General features: G+C 35.1%; 3 protein-coding genes across 3 annotated transcripts; 1 reads left to right on the plus strand and 2 right to left on the minus strand.

Moving 5' to 3' along the window:
• The first annotated feature begins 288 nt into the window (after window positions 1–288).
• On the plus strand, window positions 289–4,910 carry LOC147299020 (Tetratricopeptide repeat (TPR)-like superfamily protein). Its single transcript, XM_086248526.1, has 2 exons — window positions 289–3,387; window positions 4,774–4,910. The coding sequence occupies exon 1, from the start codon at window positions 289–291 to the stop codon at window positions 2,920–2,922; it is 2,634 nt and encodes an 877-aa protein (XP_086104652.1). The 3' UTR covers window positions 2,923–3,387; window positions 4,774–4,910.
• Window positions 4,030–9,081, minus strand: LOC147299021 (subtilisin-like serine-protease S). The gene is given in 12 exon segments (XM_086229215.1): window positions 4,030–4,470; window positions 4,473–4,655; window positions 4,756–4,960; window positions 5,132–5,246; window positions 5,403–5,642; window positions 6,543–6,637; window positions 6,775–7,315; window positions 7,534–7,645; window positions 7,730–7,882; window positions 8,414–8,511; window positions 8,650–8,741; window positions 8,956–9,081. Coding segments are annotated over 12 exon segments (2,322 nt in total). The 3' UTR covers window positions 4,030–4,108.
• Window positions 9,082–10,591: 1,510 nt separating this feature from the next.
• SKD1 (AAA-type ATPase family protein) lies at window positions 10,592–16,529 on the minus strand. The gene is made up of 8 exons (XM_086255715.1): window positions 15,735–16,529; window positions 14,706–14,811; window positions 13,651–13,849; window positions 12,548–12,616; window positions 12,374–12,448; window positions 12,124–12,222; window positions 11,828–11,983; window positions 10,592–11,020 (listed from the first exon to the last, which is right to left on the minus strand). Exons 1-8 carry the CDS (start codon window positions 16,204–16,206, stop codon window positions 10,895–10,897), a joined length of 1,302 nt encoding a protein of 433 aa, XP_086111841.1. The 5' UTR covers window positions 16,207–16,529; the 3' UTR covers window positions 10,592–10,894.
• Window positions 16,530–22,869: the final 6,340 nt, after the last annotated feature.

Raw genomic sequence — 22,869 nt, forward strand, 5'->3', positions numbered from 1 at the left:
TGTTAAAAAGTGGTGTAGGGTACGGTATAAATAGAATTTTCTTTGTAAAATTTAAATGGTGGTAGCAAAAAAGGATTGGGAGGGACCAATAGAGGCCCATTTGATAAAAAAAACTAGCAGCCCGATTTGAATCAACCTAATCCATAGAAGCCTAAGAAAAGTAAAAGCCCAAATAGGCCCATGGCCATAGGCAGAGCCACGTATGAGCTGTTAAAAGCTTAAAATCGTTGCGTGCGCGCGCTCTCCTCTTCCCTCCCATTATTGTAACGTAAACATAAACAAGGGAGCATGACCCTAAAGCCCGCGTTAAGGACCCTTACACAATCTTACACAAAGCGGACTCTCAAACAACACCAGCTTCCCTATCATACCAAACCTCTCTGCCACCCTCACGTGATTGCCTTCACTCCCAAAACGCAGAGCTTGGTGTGTGAACCCGGAAACTCTATAACTGCACGCTACCTGTTCGACGAAACTCCCCAAAGAGACCTCTTAGAATACAATCACTTGCTTTTCGAGTATATTCGCAATGACCGCAACCATGAAGCGATTAGCCTCTTTGTGGGTCTTCGCCAGTCTGGTTTACCGGTTAATGGGTCGATCATGTCTTCTGTTTTTAAGGCTTGTGGATGCTTGGCTGACCAAGTTGTGGGTAGACAACTGCATTGTCAATGTGTAAAATCTGGGTTTGTGGAGGATGTTAGTGTTGGGACCTCTGTTGTTGACATGTATATGAAAACTGAGGGTGTTGGAGATGGGAGGAGAGTCTTTGATGAGATGGGGGACAGAAATGTAGTGTCATGGACTTCATTGATCGCTGGTTATGCAAGAAATGGGTTGAATGGCCAGGCATTGGAGTTGTTTTCAGAAATGCAATTGGAAGGAAATAAGCCTAACCCTTATACGTTTGTGACCATTCTTGGAATTTTTGCAGATGACGGTATGGTTGAGAAGGGAAGTCAGGTTCATACCATGGTGATAAAGAATGGTTTTGAGTCAATTACGTTTGTGTGCAATTCTTTGATTAATATGTATCTAAAGTCAGGGATGGTTAGGGATGCTAGAGCTGTTTTTGATAGTATGGCAAGTAGGAATGAAGTTACTTGGAATAGTTTGATTGCAGGCTACGTGACAAATGGACTCGATTTGGAAGCTTTTGAAATGTTTTATCAGATGGAGCCTGCAGGTGTTAAGTTCACACAACCGATATTTGTTACTATTATTAAGATATGTGCTAACTATAAAGAATTGGGTTTTACAAGACAGCTTCAGTGCCGTGTTCTGAAGAGTGGGTGGGAATTTGATTGCAATATTAAAACGGCACTTATGGTGGCTTACAGCAAATGCAGTGAAATGGATGATGCTTATAAAATGTTCTCTATGATGCAAGGTGTTCAAAGTGTTGTAACTTGGACGGCCATGATCAGTGGGTACTTGCAGAATGGTGGAACAGAGAAAGCAGTGAAGTTATTCTGTCAAATGAGCAGAGAAGGTGTTAGACCAAATGATTTCACTTATTCTGCCATCCTTGTGGCCCACCCTTCTATATCTATATTCCAACTACATGCACAAGTCATTAAAACCAATTATGAGAAGTCACCTTCTGTAGGAACTTCTCTCATAGATGCTTATGTTAAGATAGGAAATGTTCATGAAGCTGAAAAGATTTTTCAAAAAATTGATGAGAAGGACATTGTGGCATGGTCAGCAATGCTTGCTGGATATGCTCAAATAGGAGACACTGAGGGAGCTGTTAAAATTTACCTCCAGTTGGCAAGGGAGGGCGTCAGACCTAATGAGTTTACCTTGTCTAGTATCATTAATGCTTGTGCTGCACCTACAGCAGCGGTAGAGCAGGGGAAACAATTTCATGCATGCTCAATTAAGTTAAGGTTGAATAATACTTTATGTCTAAGTAGTGCTCTTGTCACCATGTATGCAAAGAGGGGGAATATTGAGAGTGCAAATGAAGTTTTCAAAAGGCAAGGAGAGAGAGACTTAGTTTCGTGGAACTCAATGGTCTCTGGATATGCTCAACACGGTCAAGGGAAGAAGGTACTTGAAGTATTTGCAGATATGCGTAGACAAAATTTGGAAGTGGACGGTATAACATTCATTATTGTGATCTCTGCCTGTACTCATGCAGGCTTAGTAGATGAAGGTGAAAAATACTTTAATACAATGGTCCAAGATTACCACATTGATCCAACAATGGAGCACTATTCTTGTATGGTTGATCTATACAGCCGTGCAGGAGATCTTGAAAAGGCCATGGATATCATAAATGGAATGCCATTTACTGCGGGTGCAAATGTGTGGCGAGCTCTCTTGGGTGCTTGCAGTGTTCACCGCAACTTAGAGCTGGGAAAACTCGCAGCAGAAAAGCTCATTTCACTTCAGCCGCAAGACTCTGCTGCATATGTTCTGCTGTCCAATATTTATGCCGCAGCTGGAAACTGGCAGGAGAGAGCTAAAGTGAGGAAACTGATGGATGAAAGAAAAGTGAAAAAGCAACCTGGATATAGCTGGATTGAGGTGAAGAACAAGACCTACTCATTCTTGGCTGGTGACCTTTCACATCCCATGTCAGACCGTATATATTCAAAACTTGAAGAGTTAAATATCCGATTGAAGGATATGGGCTATCAGCCTGATACAAATTATGTGCTCCATGATGTCGAAGAGGAACACAAAGCAGCCTTTCTTTCTCAACACAGTGAGAGGCTGGCAATTGCTTTTGGATTGATTGCTCAACCTCCTGGATCTCCTATCCAGATTCTGAAAAATCTTAGAGTATGTGGAGACTGTCACACCGTTATTAAGTTAATTTCAGTGATTGAAGCGAGAGACATTGTTGTCAGGGATTCAAATCGATTCCACCACTTTAAGGATGGTTTATGCTCTTGTGGAGATTATTGGTGACACCCATTTGGGAATGGGTTTAGCATTAAGTTTTGAAGGGTTTCTCAAGTCATCAAAAACAACCTTTAAACACAGCAGCTGCATGACTTCTGTGCGCTACACAAATTTTCATCAGGAAAAAAACGCAGACAGTGGCACATGAATTTAACTCCTAACTTACCATGGAGAATTTAAGGCATGCCAAGCAACTAGCAGCTGTATATTTTGAGTAGATTTTTGTGGTGAGTTCGAAACCAATAGTTTATCCCATCAAATAAAGAAGAAACACTTACCAAGGTTTTAAATTTACAAAGATGGCTTACACCAAAAAAATTTACAAAGATGGCTAGATCAACAGTCTGATGGAAAATTCCTTCTGGGTTACTTTTTGCTCTTTGGTGATGGTTTAATGGTTTATCATTGCTCATGCTTGTTGGTCGGTCCATGAAATAGGGAAGTTTCAATGCCACCACTCCTGTTTGAGAGGTATGTCACAGTACCAATTCATTGTTTGGGAATTATTTCTGTTATATGATTCTTTTGTCTTTTGATGTATTGGGTCATCCCTTCCATCTTTCAACTCCCTAGTAAATTGAGATATCTTGTTGATTATCATGGGAGTAATATGGTACCAACTACCAATGCCTCTTCATTACAAGTGTATTTTTCTTCACTAAAGTTAAATGAGAACTTTGTCAATTCAATTATTAAAGCCTCGGATGTATGGAACAGTTTGAGTCATTGTTTTCTAAGTTGCACCTACATAAAGATTTTGACAGAAATTTCTTGTGTGAATAATACCATAAACCTAGAGGACATTGTTGGGTTGTTGACCTTGCTGTTTTTTACCTTTTAGATGCTTCTTACATTCACAGTTCCATGAAAACACATTCACAATTTTCTTATTGTTGTTAAAGTGATCAGGTGCGAAATAATCTGAGGTAAACACTTAAATCCTAGATAAATATCTAGATTATCATAAAAGAAAATACATCAAATAATGAACATTAATCTCCATCATGTTACCTTAGATATCTGAAGGGATTTCATTTGTAACCAGAGAAATGCAAGTCTATAAGAAGTGACAATTAAATTTTTATGTACTACACAAGTACATTTCTCCTTACAGTTTTTTATGGTACAATCAACAAGTTGAAATCATCTTCTATGATTTAATATCTGAAAACACGCTGTAGCACTCATGTTCCTATAATGAAAGCACATTGAGACCAATAGGACTCCTAACCTTTTGAATACCATTACTCCATGTCAAAGCTCCAAACACAAAGCTTCCATTACTGTTCTTGATGGGGGCAAAATCTACCCTGAAAGACATCTTTTCCCCAGTCTTTGTAAACTTGAGTTCAGCTGGTGTAACCGTAACATTTACACCTTCTGGATAATCTACAGATGCAACATAAACTGTAGATCCTTTACCGTAATAAGTAACGGTTCGGTGAACAGATACCCTTCCATTCATTTTTGACACACCAATTGAAGGATAGTTAAAATTATAGGAAGGTGTAGGAGACTTCTGGCAATAGACTAGATTTCCCGTGAGGTTTTTAGGTGCAAAGGGCTAGCCCCAGTGCTGCAGAGAAATTTGATAATGTCATAGGAATCAAAATCGTATACTAGTCCAGGATCAATTGCTGCAGCTGGGTTAATGTGTCCAGATCCATGGTCAAAAGGTGTGGTAGGGGTGCCATTTGGATCTCTTCCAATGGGACATCTGTTGTTGTCTAGGACCGTTGCTGTAACAACAAATGAAATTCATAATTTCAGTCGCTCAGAAAAATCGTAAATTTGTTAAGCTAGTTGAAATATAATGAAACAATGTTCAACTGCTGCGACCTGTTGTCATTATTGCAGACATTATGGCTGCTGGACTCCAGGAAGGTTGATACGATTTCAATATTGCTGCAACTGCAGATACATGTGGGCAAGACATCGAGGTGCCAGAAATTATGTTATAATTGACAGACCTTTCAGCTGTGGCTTCAGTTGCTACCGGAGACCATGCTGCTAAAACATTCACTCCAGGTCCTGTAACATCTGGCTGCAATAGGAATTTGCATGGTTGGGTATATATTTGGAGTTTATTGTTCATTAAACTTTATCCCAGGATATAGCACTGATGATGCCCTTTTACCCAATTTTAGCATTAATATTGAATTTGTAAGTTTTTGGATATTTGTGAAGAGAAATTAAATTATTTGATAGAACGTACTTTGATAATGTCGGGGGTTATGATATTTGGCCCCACGGAGGAGAACACTGCCATTTCCGGTGCAGGTTTAGTTTTCAGAATTGTTATTGTTGGGGAGATTCTAGCAACAGGATTCCTGTAATGGAAATAGTGTTAAATTTCTAATCTATTTAGAACTTCTCAATAGCTAGTAATGGTGAATTGTTGGATATCTATAACATTCAATTTACTTTTCTTTAATAAATTTTTGTTGCTTCTGTATATTTGAGCAAGCAAAGCTTGAAAAACTTACTTTACTGTCGTCATGTATGCTTGAAGCTCTTCTGCTTCTTCTTGACCAATTAGAGTGCCCGGGATAACAAACTGAAAGCCAACATCTTTGAGAAATGGATCCACAAGAATAAGTCCCACACCACCACCTTGTCTTACAGCTATGCTTTTTTCTCTTCGGTTATCAGTAAAGGTCTCAAAGGTACAAACAACGATTTTCCCTTTAATTAAGCTCGCACTTAGAGTATTATTCTTGCAGAAGCTGATAAAGGAAACAAATACAACTTATCTGACAGGGTGAAAATAATGACAGTTAACAGGTTTTTAATCTGCCTGAGCATCATGGGCTCAAGTATTAGCCTGCCCAAGGCAAACCAAATTTAATTGGTCATGTATACCGATTTGGAGGTTAGTATTGGGTGTCATATATTGAACGAAATCTGGGGTTTTGAATAATATTCTTTAGCATTTTTTGGACAGAGGTTGTTGGAAATGCTCTTAAAATGGGTTAAATGCCAAAATAATATAAATGTTTTTTTTTTTTTTTTTTTTTTTTAAGTTTGAATATCCTTAAGGGAAAGAAGCAGCCAAAAGTTTAGGTGATTTTTCTATGAAAATAGGTAACGAGTTTGCTTAGAAAGAAAATTAAGTAATATTAGCATAATACTCGGTAGGAGTGTTCTTTTTCTTTTCTTTTTATTGGTGTCAAGAGCGGAAAATTATTATATGTGACTGTAATACCACATGACATGACTATAACCATAACACTATGTGATATACTCAAAATATGTTCTTAGTGAGAAATTATTGTGTGTGACCGTAACACTACGTAGCATGATGACGTAGTGTTACCAATTCATTTAGATTATAACAAGTGTACGATTTTAAGAATATTTTTAGTTTAAGGTTTTAGAAACTCATAATTATACACGTGTTACAATTTAAGTGAATTGATAATACTACGTCATCATGCCACATGGTGTTACGGTCACACACAATAATTTCTCATTAAGAGAATATATTGAGTATGGTGGTGCATCCACCGGTGTGGCTATAATATTATATCAAACGGATTTGAGAACAATTCTAAATAACTACATGGTTTTAATCCGAATGACACTCCAAAATTGGACTCACACCTAATTTTCTCTAGAAAAGTTACCTTGCATTCTTTGGTGTGACTCCTGGGGCAACTGCAGCACTTGCAGCTATCAAACCATAAGACCTTTCCATCTTCAGTGGGTTTAGAGAGGAACCCTGAAATTACATAGTTTGAATCTAAGGTAAAACTTAAATTGATTTTGGTGTGTTGTGTGTGTGTGTGTGTGTGAACAAATGCTCAGGCCTTTGTGTAGTTTAAGGGGTATATAGCATCATTTGGATGCCAAGTTCACCTTTAAAATCTTTGAATTTCCCAGATATATGTTTGAATGGAATTCCCTATCCAAAGTGCTTGCAGCAACAGTGAGGATCCAGGGAGCAACATTGCATGCAGTACTTGGGAAACCAGAGTTTCCGGCTGATGCAGAAACAAGTATTCCTCTCTGGAATGCATGGAAAGTCCCAATGGAGATTGCATCTTCAAAATAAGTTGGCTGTGGAGGATCAGGGCCAAGGGAAAGGGAGAGAATATCGACGCCATCAGAAACAGCATCATCCAAAGCAGATAGAATGTCTGCATCGCTACACAAGCCAAACCAGCATGCCTTGTAGATAGCAAGTCTGGCACTTGGTGCACCACCTCTTGCACTGCCTCTGGCCATTCCAAAGAAGCTGACATTCGGTACCACAGATCCAGCTATTGTTGAGGCAGTGTGAGTCCCATGTCCATCACCATCTCGAGCTGATCGAAAGAAAGGAAGAGGTGCAAAGGACTCAAGAGGCCCATTCTCTACTTCGAACCCTTGAAAGTAGAAGCGCGAGCCTATGATTTTCCTGCAAATACAAAACCAATTTAGAAAGTTGGACTTCCGGAAGTCGAAAGCCTGCATGATCAAGCATTGCGCAGACATACTATCAAGTATAAATCAATTTTGATCGCTGTTATTCAGGTATAAGATATCTATTAACCTAGAGAATGATTATTTTTTCATTGTATATATGTGTTGGATGAATAAGAATAAATTCTATAGCTTCTAGGACATGTAGGGTACCTGTTGCAGTTGGCCAATGTAAAATTCTCACCAGTAACACACTCTCCTTTAAATTTCTTTGGCACAGACCCTAATCCCTCATCACTGAAGCTCTCTGACTCTGGCCAAACTCCTGCAAAACAAAATTGATGAAATAATCATAATAGAGCACAAGAAGAAAAACCAGATTAGAAAGAAAAAAAAAATGAAGCCATACCAGTGTCAATCACACCAACAATGATATTGGACTTTGAATCCATTTGCATTTCATTGTATTGGGGAATGGAATCTATGCCTAGAAAATCCCAGGAATGTGTTGTCCGCAGTTTGTTTGTCTTGCTCTCAAACACAGAAATCACCGAATCACTTTCTGTAGTACATGAACAGAAATCAATTTAATGAAGTTCTTGCATATAGTCAAGAATTGTTGTTTTATTTATTTATTTAGTTTTTTAAAGAGATAATTAGGGTTTGATCCTTTAAAAAAACAGTTTTTAGATAGAGACTGAGGGTGTTTTAAAATTTATAAGAAAATCCTTTTAATTCATAATAAAGTCCTTTAATTTATAATAATTTTTTTTTTAATTCATAATAAAGTACTTTTAATTTATAAGAAAATATTTTTAATTCATAATAAAGTCATTCCCGATTTGAAGGGTATTTCCCTCCTAGGATTTATAAAGTCCTTTGCCCAAAATTTTGGAGTTAAAACCTAATATAAAACCATTAAAAAAATAAAATAAAAAGACTTGATAAAAAACCATAAATCACTACCGGCCTTAGTCTAAGAAAAACTCATAAAATAAACTGGACTCTAAGTCTCCTTTTTTTAATTCTCATTTGTTCTTATATTCTTTATCTATTGAGTGTCTAGAAGACAATAGCATATAAATTACAGTACCTGAAAGTTGTTGAGCTTGCTCTGGTGTAAGCCTGGCTGAGAAGCCTTGGAAACTTTTACTGTAATGGTGAAGTGCTGCTTGTTGTGCTCCACCAATACTGAGAATAATTCCAAAATAAATAAATAAATAATAATATAAAAATCTGCATTGTCATTTTATGAAATTGAGAAAAATGAAAGCAGCATTTTTTTTTTCTTTCAATTAGCTGCATGAAGTAGTCAGATTAGTGTCCTACCTTCCAGTGACCGAAGCAAGAATTTCATGGTTAGCTCTGATGACAGATTCTGAGTTGGCATGCCAGTGGTGCCCCATGTAAACTATATAATGCTGCAAATTGAAAAAGAAGAAGAAATTTGAACTCAGCTAATTCATATATAGATGCCACCATATTAGTTGGGGATTGGAGTGTTAAATTCTGCTCATCATATTTCAAGATTATCCAAGGAAAAAAGAACTTGTAGCCATATACTCAGAGATTAGAGAGTTGCAATTATTTTACTACTTGGAAAATTAATATCATATGACACAGGCTTTCACATACCAATGCAAAACCATTTGTGCCTGCTTTTTCATGCCAACTTCTTTTCATTTTCTTAATGAAATATCTTTCCTCCAACCCAGATTTCACTCCTCTAACACTCAGATGGTAATAGAAGTTCTCTTCCATTAAAAAGAAAAAAAAGATAAAATTGAAACCACTAGTGTGAAAGTATAGCATAGCCACAAATTGCAGACAAGTGAGATTCACACTGCTTAAACATGCAGAGTCCAATACTACTAGTATTAACCTGAATCCCACGCCATAATTTTGTCCTCATCTTATGGGGAATGCTATTCGCACTTCCTACTTGTTTTCTTGTACTTCTTATTTGCACTCCTCCATAGCAGTGCAAGAAGTTTCTGGAGAAGTGTAGATAGCGCTCCCCTAATTTTCTTATGATAATGTGAAACAAAATGATTGAGTCATTAACATTGTAATGTATGAAAATGTAAACCAAAAGCCTTTAAATCCTGTGTCTCAGTACCTTTTTGTTAGCAGTGGCTCCTTGGACCAAAGAAAATCTAATGAACAAGAGAAGAGTGAGAACTGTGGTAAGTTTGACGATATAGGTAGAAACCATAATGAACAAATGGTAGAAATCAAGAGTAGAGTGACTTTAGAAATCGTAGTGATTTAGTGAAGGTTACAATACAAACTCATTTTTATAGCCCAAACAGGATCAAGCTTATGTCGGAAATGCCGGCTTTTCATTAAAGTTTGCTCATAAGCTCTCAGACACTCAAAGCTCAAAAGTTATTATATCTTAGAGCCGGCTTTTGTTGGCTTTCTGAACAAACTTTCAAATAGGACCCAGAAGAGCCAGAAGCAGGGTCGGTTTTGGAAATTAGTGATAATTGTGGAAGAAATGTCTTCCAACTAATGTCGCATACTATTCTATATGATGATGGCAATGATGTAAAACCTTATTACGGGTACATACACCCTCTGTATCTCTCTCTCTCTTATCACGCGAGCTAGCACCGAATCAATAAGGAATACATACACTAGTTGCAGAAGTTTTGCTCAACGTATAGAGAATATGCTTAATAAACATTCTCAAATGTGGTTTCCGTACAATACACAAACTAGACTCCAGGACAACATTAAAAAAATGATACAGATGAGTACAGTAATTACTGTTTTACAAAATACTAGTGGAAAGGGCGCAATATGCCCGTCTCTCAAAGAATGATGGGATCCACAAACTTATGTAGATCTCACAGCCAACTATGCGAGGGACGGGCACATTCCTAAGTTTTGGGGGTGAGGAGGGAAAGAAAAAACTCTGCATGATTCTGTATCCGAGTCCTCCGAAGGTGCACCCACTCCTGAAACAGACATATCCACAAAAAATACACAGGATTTAACCGAGAAACAGAAACAGATTTGGACCAGAGGAAGGAATGCCAGTGATACTTAAACTGCAATGCAAGTAACTGGAATTCAAGTTAAACTGGTACCAAAGTTTAATATGCAGGAGATACTTCAGATAAAAAGTACATACAAAACATGATATGAAAGAAACGGAAATGAAGCATTACAAGTAGATAACTGCTCACTGCAAAACTAATCCCCCCCCCCCCCCCCCCCCCAACCATCCAATAAAGTCAGAAAACACTTGGAAACCAACCAGAAATTTAGTTGACAAAAATTGACAGAAATTACCAATGCTGGCAGACACGTTATTTATGTATCAACATTCTGAAGCAATATTTTTAAAACTGTACTTTACACAATTTGAAAACAAGCGATTCGAGAATTATCAAACACCAGTATTTCCATTTCAATACAGAAAAAGGGAAGTCACGTCACCTTCCTCATTGAAGAAACTAATTTAGAGTGTAATTCAATAGATCCAGCACTAGTAAATAAATTACAAATCAAGGCGATTGCACTGATGATAAGTGTGGATCAATGTCATATAGATACAGAAAATTTGTCACCCTTCCTCTCCAAACTCTTTAGTGAATCTCTCATGGACCTCAAGGTCACCTTTGCTCACTGTAGGCTTCTGTCTAGCAAGCACCTTATCAAAATCTGCTTTCGTGATAGGAGGTGGAAGGATCTGCATGGCATTAATAAACAAGGGCTAATTACTCTGAAGATGTTTTAACTTTGAGCATCCTCTAGACAAAAACAGATTCAAATTTGTTCCTTTGCCATTTAATAGGATTCCTTTCTCCTTTGCATGCATCATATTTATAATAACAATTTGAAAAAAAAAAATAAATAAATAAATAACAATAACTGCTGCCATTTTAGTATTGATTTCGTGACGAGTGAAATGTGCCCCTCCAAATGATAATAAATAAAAGGGTTAAATACAAAAATGGTCCATGAAATTTACAGTGAATCTCAATTTGGTCCACTAACTATAAAAAGTGTCAATTTGGTTCATAAACTTTCAAGTTGTACCAAAGCAGTACAAATGTTAACTTCCATCGAAAAATTTAACAAAAAATGGTCATGTGCACAGCAAGTGTCACATTTTCAGGGGATTTCAGTCCGTTTATCACATTTTCATGTGACCAATTATGTTAATTTTCAGATGGAAGATAACGTTTGTACTGTTTTGGTACAACTTGGAAAATTTGTGGATCAAATTGACACTTTTTATAGTTAGTGGACCAAATTGAGAATTAGTATAAAGTTCGTGGACCATTTTTGTATTTAACCCTAAATAAAAATTGCCAATTACTTCATAACCATTATGTACACAAAATCCCCATCAAACTTCTTATTGAAAAAAAAAAATCCCATTAAACTGTATGTCTAGAAAACCAAAATCAGCAAAACCAGAAAAATGAACCAAAACAACTATTCAAGTTATCAACTCAACATTCATCTGTATCAAAAAAAAATCTATGCATACCTGTGAAGCAAGTCCTTGTCCTGCCAGATCCTGCATGGTAATTTGGACAGCACCCTGTTGCTTTGGTCCACACGGTATCCACATACCATTAGAATTCTTGAAAAAGAACATGGCATCTTGGGTTTTACGAACAGGTTCAAAGAGGACATCCTTAACCTGTCAGATTTGAAACAGAACAAAACAAAACAGGCAATGCAGTCAGCTATTTGCAATTATCCCTTAATTTAAGGAATACTACTAAAAAGAAGTACTACAAACACAGAAAGACACGCAGAACATAAATGATTTGTGCTTACACAAACAGCAATATCTGAACCCGAAAAACCCTCAGTCTTGCGAGCTAAGCTTTCAAAATCACTTTCTGTCAAGTTGTTAGGAGTATCTCCAAGATGTACCTGTTCAGATTGCCAAACAAAAGCAGACCACAAAGTGTTAGCAAATGTAAATTAAGAAAAAAAAAAAAAAAAACTTATTGCAAACCAAAACATTTTATATCTGTACGCTGTTTTTATTTCAAAGAAAAAGGACAAAAAATATGTCCAGTACTTTGAACATATGCTGTCGGGCCTTTAAATCTGGAAGGGGAATGTATATACGCTTGTCGAAACGTCGCCGAATGGCCTGTAATTAATATCAGTTAGCCACAGCTGTATGATAGCTCCATTGATTAAAATTGAAGACATGCAAACAAATTTCATAATTTCATAAGTTTCTCCTTACCTGGTCTAGTGCATAGGGAGTATTTGTTGCTGCGAGAACAAGAACCTTCTCGTCATTGTGTCCAACACCCTAAAATATACAACGAATAAGGCCCAGTGAGTGAAACGGGAAGACTTAAATTAGTCTCATCAATTAATAAGCATAAAATTTTTAAAAAATGCCTTTCTTGAAATCAGAGTAATAGAATACATAAGGAAGAAGTAATGCAACTCTAAAGCTAACGAAACAAATAAATTTGGTGTAAGGAACAGGCAAATCAACTGTATTATGAGACTCACTCGCTCTCTCTTACATATGTGACCATTTATACACTAAAGATAACTAAATAACAAACCAAAGGTTGTACTCCATTCAAGGTCAACATTACAAGGACTAATAAACTAAAATATTAAAAACAAAAATATTAAAAAAGAAAAAAAAAAGTCATTCATTTTGAGAAAACAAGCAAGAAAGATCATCTGTCATTCTTTAGGGACAGTAAATTAATTTTTGCTTTCTTTATTACTTTATCCTTTCTCTCTCTCAAGCCAAGGGAAGAATTCATTTATAATCATTCTCTAATAAGGTCCTTAGGTAAATATCTTAAATGAGGAACTTTTTTCAACCATTAGATCATATATGAATGGCTGAGATGCATCTCATGCTCTGTGTATGAGAAACAGGTCCCCATTTAAGTTCCTTATTTTAGAACCTTATTAGAGAATAACTCTTTATAAATAGATACATATATATACATAAGCACATCATTTTTTAGAAAAGAGCCAAGGCAATTTGCAGTACTTTCAATCCAACAAAATCTAGTTTTATCATAAAAGTGGGCCGAAGAACAAAAAGAGCTGACATGACAGAGGCATTATTGCAGCTAACAGCTAAAGAAAACCTTATCTAGCCTCAACTGGACTTAGTTCCTTTTAGTTAAAACTAATAAGTTCGCTCCCTTTCCCAAATACTTCCAAAGTCCATTTTTTAAGCGATAACTAGAAACAAAAAGAGCAAATATGAGTAGGGATAATTGTAAAAATTATAAGTTTCAGGGTCTCAATAGAATAGCTAAAGGCACCTTAACAATGTACTCCACTACTTCCAAGAAAACAAAAGTATACCTGCATCTGCACAAGAAGTTCTGTCTTAATTCGTCTAGAAGCTTCACTCTCATTGCCTTCCCCACGCTGTCCACATAAGGAATCTATTTCATCAACAAAGATGATGGATGGGGCACCATCACGAGCCATTTGGAAAAGGTTTGAAACAAGCTTTTCACTCTCACCCATCCACTTTGAAACCAGGTCTGAAGAAGAAACACTACCAGAAGAAAATAGAGCATTGCAGATGAAAAACCAGCATTTATTAAAAATAATGCTAACTTTTTGGTCTCAAAACAAAAAATTGTTGGTATATAATGACCAAGAAGAGATATTCACATGGAAATAAAATGGGAACAAAAATAAAGGAAGCATAAGTACATGCAAAATATTTCCAAGTCAAGGATACATGGATAATTTGTTACACAAAACAGATGAACAGTTTTTTTTGTAAACTTTTTTTCTTTACTCGGCTATAAACAAAGCCGACTAAATAAGGCCGTGTTCAAAAACTACACTATCACATCTGGGATCTTAAATTATGAACAGGTCTCAAAATAAGACACTCAGAGAACACCTCAAAGACAGGGATTCAGGCAGCCAATATGAGCCCTTGGTGGCTTGGCCACCACATATTGAAAGTTTATCATTTAAATCAAAATCTCTTTTTCTTATGCAGCTCTTTTTGGCCATTTATGAACTCAGCCTAAAATTCTCACCGACAGACAAGAGACAAGATATTTAGGGTGCTCAATAAGGATACGATTACCTGGAGCACTGCGTTACCATCTAAACAAACCTTGGGGCAAAATCATGGGCCAACAGAACTCTATATGATCATGTGCTTTCTATTAGAGAGAATCAACTGATACAGTCCAGTATAGCAGACATTTAATCATGAAAAGTAGTACATTCTTCAGGATGCACACTCTAAGATGATAATTAACATTAGCACCAGCATTTGAGGAGGGGGGGAGGGGTCCTGATAGCAAGCTGCTATTGTGGCAATAACTGATAAGCAGATATTTTCCTCTGCTCAGCTAAAATAACAGATTGCACAATGATAGATATATTACCTGAAAAATGTAGAGTCTGCTTCAGTTGCAACAGCCTTGGCCAAGTATGACTTCCCAGTTCCAGGAGGCCCATACAATAGAAAAGCCCTCCACGGTCGTCTCTTGCCTACAAGAATGTAAGTGGGTGCATATTAACTATTATAGGAAGTACAAAAATGAAAGCTTACTTTTCCAAAAAAAAAAAAAACAAAAGGAAAGTTTCCACTAAGTAACATTTATAAAATGATGGATGAAGCAGTTAAGATGATAATAAGAAAGAAACAAATATGGTTCTGATTTTGTTCACTATCCAAAACCAAAAATTCCTTGAAATGAAAAATATAGTAATAACAAGGTACGGCTGTCAGCATATATCAGTTAAGATAGTAGTAACAAGTGAATTCTTGCTTCAGGAGCAATCATTATGCCCAAGTTGGAGAATGAAACAATTTCCTTTTTGCAAACTCATTGAAAGTCTATTAAGAACATAAACCTTCCTATGTTCCTAATACTACTACAGAAAAAAAAAAAAAAAATGAGATGCCAAACTGCTAAATTATCTTTGGCCCTCAACTTTCCACCAGATAAATGGGACCATATGCCTATGTGCACCCTTCTGATTCCAAAATTCCACTCATTTGGCTTCACAAACATGGAATAAAAAAGAGAAATTAAATGCTATTGATAGAGACGAAGTTATGTGACTGCTTACAATAAACCTAAGAGTTTTCCATTTCATGTAATATATGCCTAGTAGCCTAACATTACACAAGGAAACAATGCAGCACCACCAACATAACAATAAAAAACCAATTGCCACCATTTGTTTCTTTCAATAAACAACAGTACAATCTAAACTGCTCTGAAATCCTGAAAATTTAAGCTTTTATCCAAACTTACAAAATAACTAAATCAAAAGGCTCAATTTTATAGCTATAATCAACATCACCAAGGATTCAAAAACATAACAAACCAACAAAAACAACGATTATTACAAACTTTCAACTAAAAAAATTAAACCATGATTACAAACAAACCAAGCAAACTAACCAGTAAAGAACTGCGGGAATTTGACGGGCAATATAACCGCCTCTTGCAAGGCCTGCTTGGCGCTCTCCAAACCAGCCACATCGTTCCACTTTACATTGGGCTTTTCCCTCACAATCGCCGAATTAAGCCCAGCCCGGAGCTTGGCCTGCTCCGGATCCTCCCCGTCGCCGCCTTCCCCGTCTTTGGGCTTGGTCTTGGGCCTGGTGGCCACCGCCGAATCCCCATTCGAAGCCGGCCCAGGACCGCCGTCATCCAAAACGGCGCGAATCTCCTCGGCGCGGCGCAAGTACTCGGTGAATTTCTGGGTAATCGCCTCCTTGATCTTTGGGTTCTTCTCGTACTTCAAGTGGGTCTTGAAGTACTCCAACGCGTTCATGTACAATGGGAAGGCCTTGGCGTAATTGCCCGCATTATCTTCATGCACGGCTTGCTTCACGTACTCTATCGCTTGCTCCTTGAAATTGCTATACATCTTAGGTTCTCTATCGCTGACCAATCACACATATAGTATTCGAAATCCCACGATCGAAATCGAAATTGGAAAAGCGGAGATACAGGGAAAGCCCTAGGGTTTGAATAAATTGATTTCCATGGGGTGATTTAGAGAAATCGGGGGGGATCGGAGGCTGATTGAGATGCAGAAGCCCTAGGTACTCTCTTTCCCTTTAAGATTCTGTTTGTTTCTCGAGAAAATTAGAAGTGCTTCAAGTTGATGAAGAGGAGAGTAGAGGAGAGGAAGAGGGCGTGTAATATTATTTCGTCAAGAGGACGCGTTTGGAATTCGAATGTTTTGGAAGGGAAGGTTCGTTTTTTTTTTTTTTTAAACTGTTTTTTTTCTTCTTTTTTTTTTTTTTTTTTTTTTTGTAACTATGGATGACTGAAACTAGGTGTGCAAAATTTATACCAAATGGACCGATTTCAATCTAATGAATTTTAATTACATATCTTACTTTTTGGCCATTAATTACATATCTTACTTAATTGAATTGGATTGGATATAAATGAATTCAAAAGTTCATCGAGTAAAGGTCTACTGATTTTAACTATTAAATTTTAATAATTTTGTAGTTTATATATCAAAATTAAATAGCATTTTAAATTAAATACTGGTTGAAAAGTCAATAAATTAATAAAGTAAAAGACATTAGAATTTACAAATATAACATCACATAGCACTACAATAAAAAAATAAAAATAATATTACATCACAAATATTACATTAATACTATATTGTATTAAAAAAAAAATCAATCAAGTCACAATTTAACTATGATTGTCTAGATAAATTGAAAAATACAACTCACATCATTATACTATATATTATTTTGAGTAAAAGTATTGTTTTGACCTCTATTTATACTATATTGTAGTATAATTTTTCTAAAAAAAATTCAATTAAGTCACAACTCAACTGTGACTGTCTCACAACTTAGATGTGACTGTCGTTCAGTCACAACTAAATTTGAAGTTGTGAGTGTCGTACAGTCACAACTAAATGTGAAGTTGAGACTACATTAGCAAATTTTCAAGATAATATAAAAGCCTCAAGAGTAATTTTGTCAAAACCTTATAAATTTTAACTAATACTTATCATATGTGGGCTAAAGGATAAAAATGTCAAATGGAAAAGGCTCAAATCAAAGGGACCAACATATTTGTGACATAATCTAAAAAACTATATTTAAATTTGGTATTTCAATTGAAATATTATATAGTCTTCATACTATATCAAAAAATTATTGAGATTTGATATTTAATCCTAATTTTCTATAAATATAAATGAAAAAAATTATTGTATGCGCATAAAATAGTTTAGCTCTCTAAATAATAAACAATTTAATCCACTTTTAAATTTAAATTAATGTCCACTCTTTATGAATATTTGAAAACTCATTATTAAAATTGTAGATTGGTGATAATTGACATTTATGTCAGAATAATAGTAATGTAATTTTTTTTTTTGTTATGTTACTTATGAACTAACTTAAAATAAGCTTGCCTTGAGAATGAGCATTGAAACCCTCAACTTAAAATTAGATCAAAGTAAAATAAGTAAGTTTTTTATCATTGTAAAACTGGTTGAAGATTATTTTGAAAATCTACTTTAATTGAATTGGTTTTATTTTTAATTAGAAAATTGACAAAAATTGAACCAATTCAATTAAAAATTAATTAAATTAACTAACTAACTTATTATAGGGTATAACCGATATACCGCCACGTGGTATAACCAATCCAACGTGTAAAGGTATTATTGGACGATATGTTTATATTAGTAGGGTATAGTATTAATAACATCTGCTCATATTATAACAAATAGACTAGTTATACCACGTGTCAATATAGCGGTTATACAGAATAATTTCTCGTGATTGAGTGGTATTTCCTCTTATAGAAAATTAGAATTTACTCCTTTGTCACCCTAAATTTTTTATTAAACCCTTACATCTTTTCCAAGAGTGCACCATGTGAATCCAATAGCTAAGCTTGTACTAATTTGATGTACCAAGAAACTAATAGTAACAAAATTCCAATCCAATTACCAGAAATTTCCATGCATTACCAAGAAACAAAAAAACAATTTACAAACATATATACTATCCCAAAAATAAAATATTGACTCCAAAACTCATTAAAGGCTACATGTACAAATACATTCCCAAACTCCAAAATATTAAGAAATTATTATGTATAATCGATGCACTGACACGTAGTATAACTAATTTATGCGTCATAATATGAGTGAATGTTATTAATAATATACTCTACAAATATAAATATATCGTCCAATAATATCCTTACACGTTGGATTTGTTACACCACTTAGCGATATATCAGTTATACCCAATAATTTTTCCAAAATATCACCCCAATAATTTCTCAACAAATTTTAATCTACCAAAAAATGGACCCAAAACAATTTCTCACTATAAAAACAAACATACCAAAAAAACGTTGGTTGGAACTCAAAATTCATAAAATGGTGGAGTAGCTTCTTCTCTTCAATAACGACAACTTAGGTACATTTTGGTACAAATTCAGAGTCATGTATGGAAAAGATGGTGGAATTGAAATTCAAAGTCGTAACTTGGGTACAATTAGATTGAATAATTTAAAATTTGGGGATGGGGTTTTTAGGATGCACTACAAGGAAAATAGATAAATCCCAACATTTGTCAGATAATCTTTTACATATTGATTGAAGAATAAATCAGAATTTCTATTCAATTAGGATTGTGGTAAGCTATTGTCATTTTTTGGTACATTAGTAGTCTTTTCAATCGTAGGTGGCACCGGATTTGAAATGAGAGAGTGTAATAAAAAAATTAAAAAGACATAAAGTTTTATGAAATTTAACTAAATAACCTATTTTTTAGAGCACATTATTTATTTAGAATAAATTAGTGTAGTATACATGACAACATTATATTTAACCTCTACTACACCTATTGTTTAAATTTAACAATAAGATGACATTTGTAAGTATTAGGTCAGATAGCTGGATGTTTTTGCTAGCTAGCAGTTTAAACAAACTATTTTCAAGTCCAAAGAGAGGGAGAGTCGGTGGAGAAAGAGAAAGTAGAAGAAGCAAAAAAAAAGAGAAAGCCAAACCAACCACACGCACACATTGAGACACACTCAGAGCCGTCGCCGCCAATGATTCTCCATCCACATTCTCACCATAATGACAGATTTCGACTGCCGAACCAGCAACCAAGTCCCAATTTCTGCTTGGAAATGTGTCAGAGACTATGGCCGAGTTGTCCTTTTGGTTTCACAGCAACTTTTTGTTTTCTATTTTGATTGTTTGTTTGATTTCGATTTTGGATTTCCAATTTTCAAATCTATATTTATCTCTATTTTTAGCTCCGATATGTAGTTGATTGTATTTTGAAATCGATTTATATACTCAATTTTGCAGATTTTTTTTACTCTAGAGAAACCAACACAAAAACTCACATAGAGCTGCCTTTCACTATACTCAAGAAGGTGAAGACGGTTTTCACTCTAGAGGTCCTTCACTACACATGTATAGAATCCAAAACCCCGATCGAAATCGAAATCAGGGATTAGAGGCCAATTTTGAGGTGATGACTCAACTTTTCACTTTTTTTTTTTTTTTTATTAATTAACTCAAGGCTTACTCAAATAAAAGAAAGATTTGGTGTTATTCACTCAATCAAATGGTCATTGGCTTCCACTCCTTAATTCAAGTATTTTTATTTTATTTTAAGATATCGCTCAAATTAATAAAAGGTAATACGTATAATTTGATTTTTTATATTTTATTTTATCAATGTATAATTTGATTTAAATCTTTAAAAAAAAATCTTTTTTGGCACCCCATATGAAGGGTCCATGAACAAAACGACCCACATGAGAAACAGTATTACAAGTTTGTCTACTTTAATGAACTGAGCACTCGGTGTGAGTCTTGTTTTTTATGAAAATTCTTGAACAAATTTCATCACAACCAAATGAAATTGTTCAATAGTTTCAACACTAAAATAGAATAAAATGATATTTATACAAATATCTTATGTTTTTGGGTTATATAAATATGTGAAAAAATGAAACACAAAACACAAAAATACAATCATCATTTAGAGTTTCATTCACCCTAATTTTATATGTTACTCTTAAACAATTTCAAGGTTTCAACTTCTAGTAGAAAAAGAAAACACAAAAAAGGAGTCATCGGGCGCTCAACCATGCACAAACACGGAGCACAACAGTTTTTATCGTGGGGCTTTTTAATATTTTAAAATAATACATGAATCTTTTTAACATTCAGCACTTTATGTGATTTGTTTTATCATAAAAATTGCCCAACAAGCTTTCCATAGAGAAATTTATATTGTGGGTGAGTTTGATAATGTTTTTTCTATACTTGTTAAAAAATGTGTTAAATTTTAGTCTTTTTTGCCAATATATTAAAGGGAAAATTTTACTTAAATGACTCTAACTATACCTTATGTCTTTATTCAAGACATGAATTTCACTTTGTGTTAACTGAGTACTGAAACTTTTATTTTGTGTCAATTAAGAACCATGTTTTTTTAGTTTTTATCTCAATTTTGGTCCGACATTTGACCCATCAAACCTCTACCAAATTCAGCAAACTCATATTGGGTTTAAAGCTATGCATCTTCTCTTTACAACTATATAAAGATTACTCAAATCGGACATCTACAACTCTAGATAATCGGTCCCAAAGTTTGCTACCAAAAACTGTCCAATCAAACCTCTAGGAAAATATCTGAAAAATTAGACAGTTTCAAATGCCCTAATTTGAGGCCGATTATCTAGAGTTGTAGAAGTCTGATTTGAGTGATCTTTATATGGTTGTAAAGAAGAGATACATATTTTTTAACCCAGTTTAATTTTTTTGAATTTGGTAGAGGTTTAATAGGTACAATATCAGGCCAAAATTAAGATAAAAATTGAAAAGAAAAAAAATAAGGTTATTAATTGACACAAAATGAAAGTTTCAGTTTTCAGTTAAAACAAAGTGAAATTCATGTCCTAAATAGAGATATAGAGTATAATTGGAGTCCTTTAGTTAAAAAATTTCTTATATTAAATTTTAACTTTAAATTCCATAAGTCATCATTTTTTTTTTTTAGGAAACCATAAATCATCAAATTGAAATTTGACAAGTTTTATGAAGAAAGAAAATTAAAACCAGCCTCGAATACCATCCATTCCATACCCTGAATGTCCCTCAAATGAAGGTGAAAAAGAGGTGCCCAAAAGAACGCAATCCAAACTTGAGTACCATAACGCGAATGACTACTTCTAGCTCACCAATCCGTTATTCCATTTACCTCCCTATATAGGTGATGAAGTGAAAACTCCTTAACATAAAAGTTTTTTTTTTTTTTGATGGACCTTAGGTCCTTTTTTTTTTAGCCAAGAGATGGACCTTAGGTCCTTAACTTAAAAGTTAAAAGATGTTCAAAGTATTGAACATTGATGAATGTGCCAAGTTGTATCCTACATAGGGATATGGATCCTCTACCAGGCTTTAAATCTCAATCGTTCAAAATTATTTAATGGCTTAGATCATGCCACAACACATGTTCTTAATGAATGGTTATTTTGCTTAGACCAAGACACAGTAAAAGGAGACCCTACCGTCTTCATCTGTTAAGACTGTTATGACTAATGGAAAAAAAACATACTAATGGAACTAGCGGTGACGCGCGGAGGTAGGTGCTCAGAGATCGGAGTTGGTGAACGGCGGCGTGTGGCTTCAAAATCCACCACTTTTGGAAGAGCTAATGTGGTTGTGGCTGTGCTCTGTGAAAAAATTGGAAGAAAGAGATCGTATGTTTTTTTCCTCAAAGAAGGAAAATGCTGATCTACAAGTTCCCAGCGTCACCATCGTCACTCGACGCTGAGAAGATTCCGTATGCGCCACTGAAAATGATCTATAAAACTTTTATTTACTTTGAATGCTCCATAAAATAGAAAAATTTTATGTACTCTGAAAATCTTTTTATCTTTCCTTTGTTTTTTTTTTTTCTGGATATTTTCTTTTTAAGGTTTGATAATAAATAAGCTTTAAAAGAGTTGCATGATTTATTGGTTATCTAGATGTTAATTAGTGGTCTTTGTGGTCTCGGTTTAGTTTTTGGAGTGACGTACTTTTGCATCTGTTTGTTTACTGAGAAAATGGAGGCAAAAAAATTGATTCCAATATGGTATTTTAAATTGGAGTCCAGCGGTGACGCTGCGGGTTCTCGGTAATCAGAAATTGGAGAACGGTGGCGTATGGCTTCAAAACCCACCATTTTGGAAGAGCTCATGTGACTGTGGCTGTGGTAATGGCTGTGCAAAATTTGGAGGGGACTTCTCTTTCTATGTAAAAATTTGGGGAAGAAGACTTTATTTTTTCCGTAACAGAAAGAGGCACAGAAGAAGACATACGATAATATATCTTTTTACTGTGTCTTGGTCTAAGCAAAATAACCCTTCATTAAGCACATGTGATGTGGCATGATCTAAGCCATTAAATAATTTTGAACGATTGAGATTTAAAGCCTGGTATGGTCTGGTAGAGAAAATCCTAGTAGAGGATCCAGGTCCCCTACATGGCTACATAGGACTCTTTTTTTTTTTTTTTTTTGAG

Source organism: Dryas octopetala, chromosome 1 (genome assembly GCF_963921425.1).
Source record: "Dryas octopetala chromosome 1, drDryOcto1.1, whole genome shotgun sequence".
Taxonomy (NCBI): Eukaryota; Viridiplantae; Streptophyta; class Magnoliopsida; order Rosales; family Rosaceae; genus Dryas; species Dryas octopetala.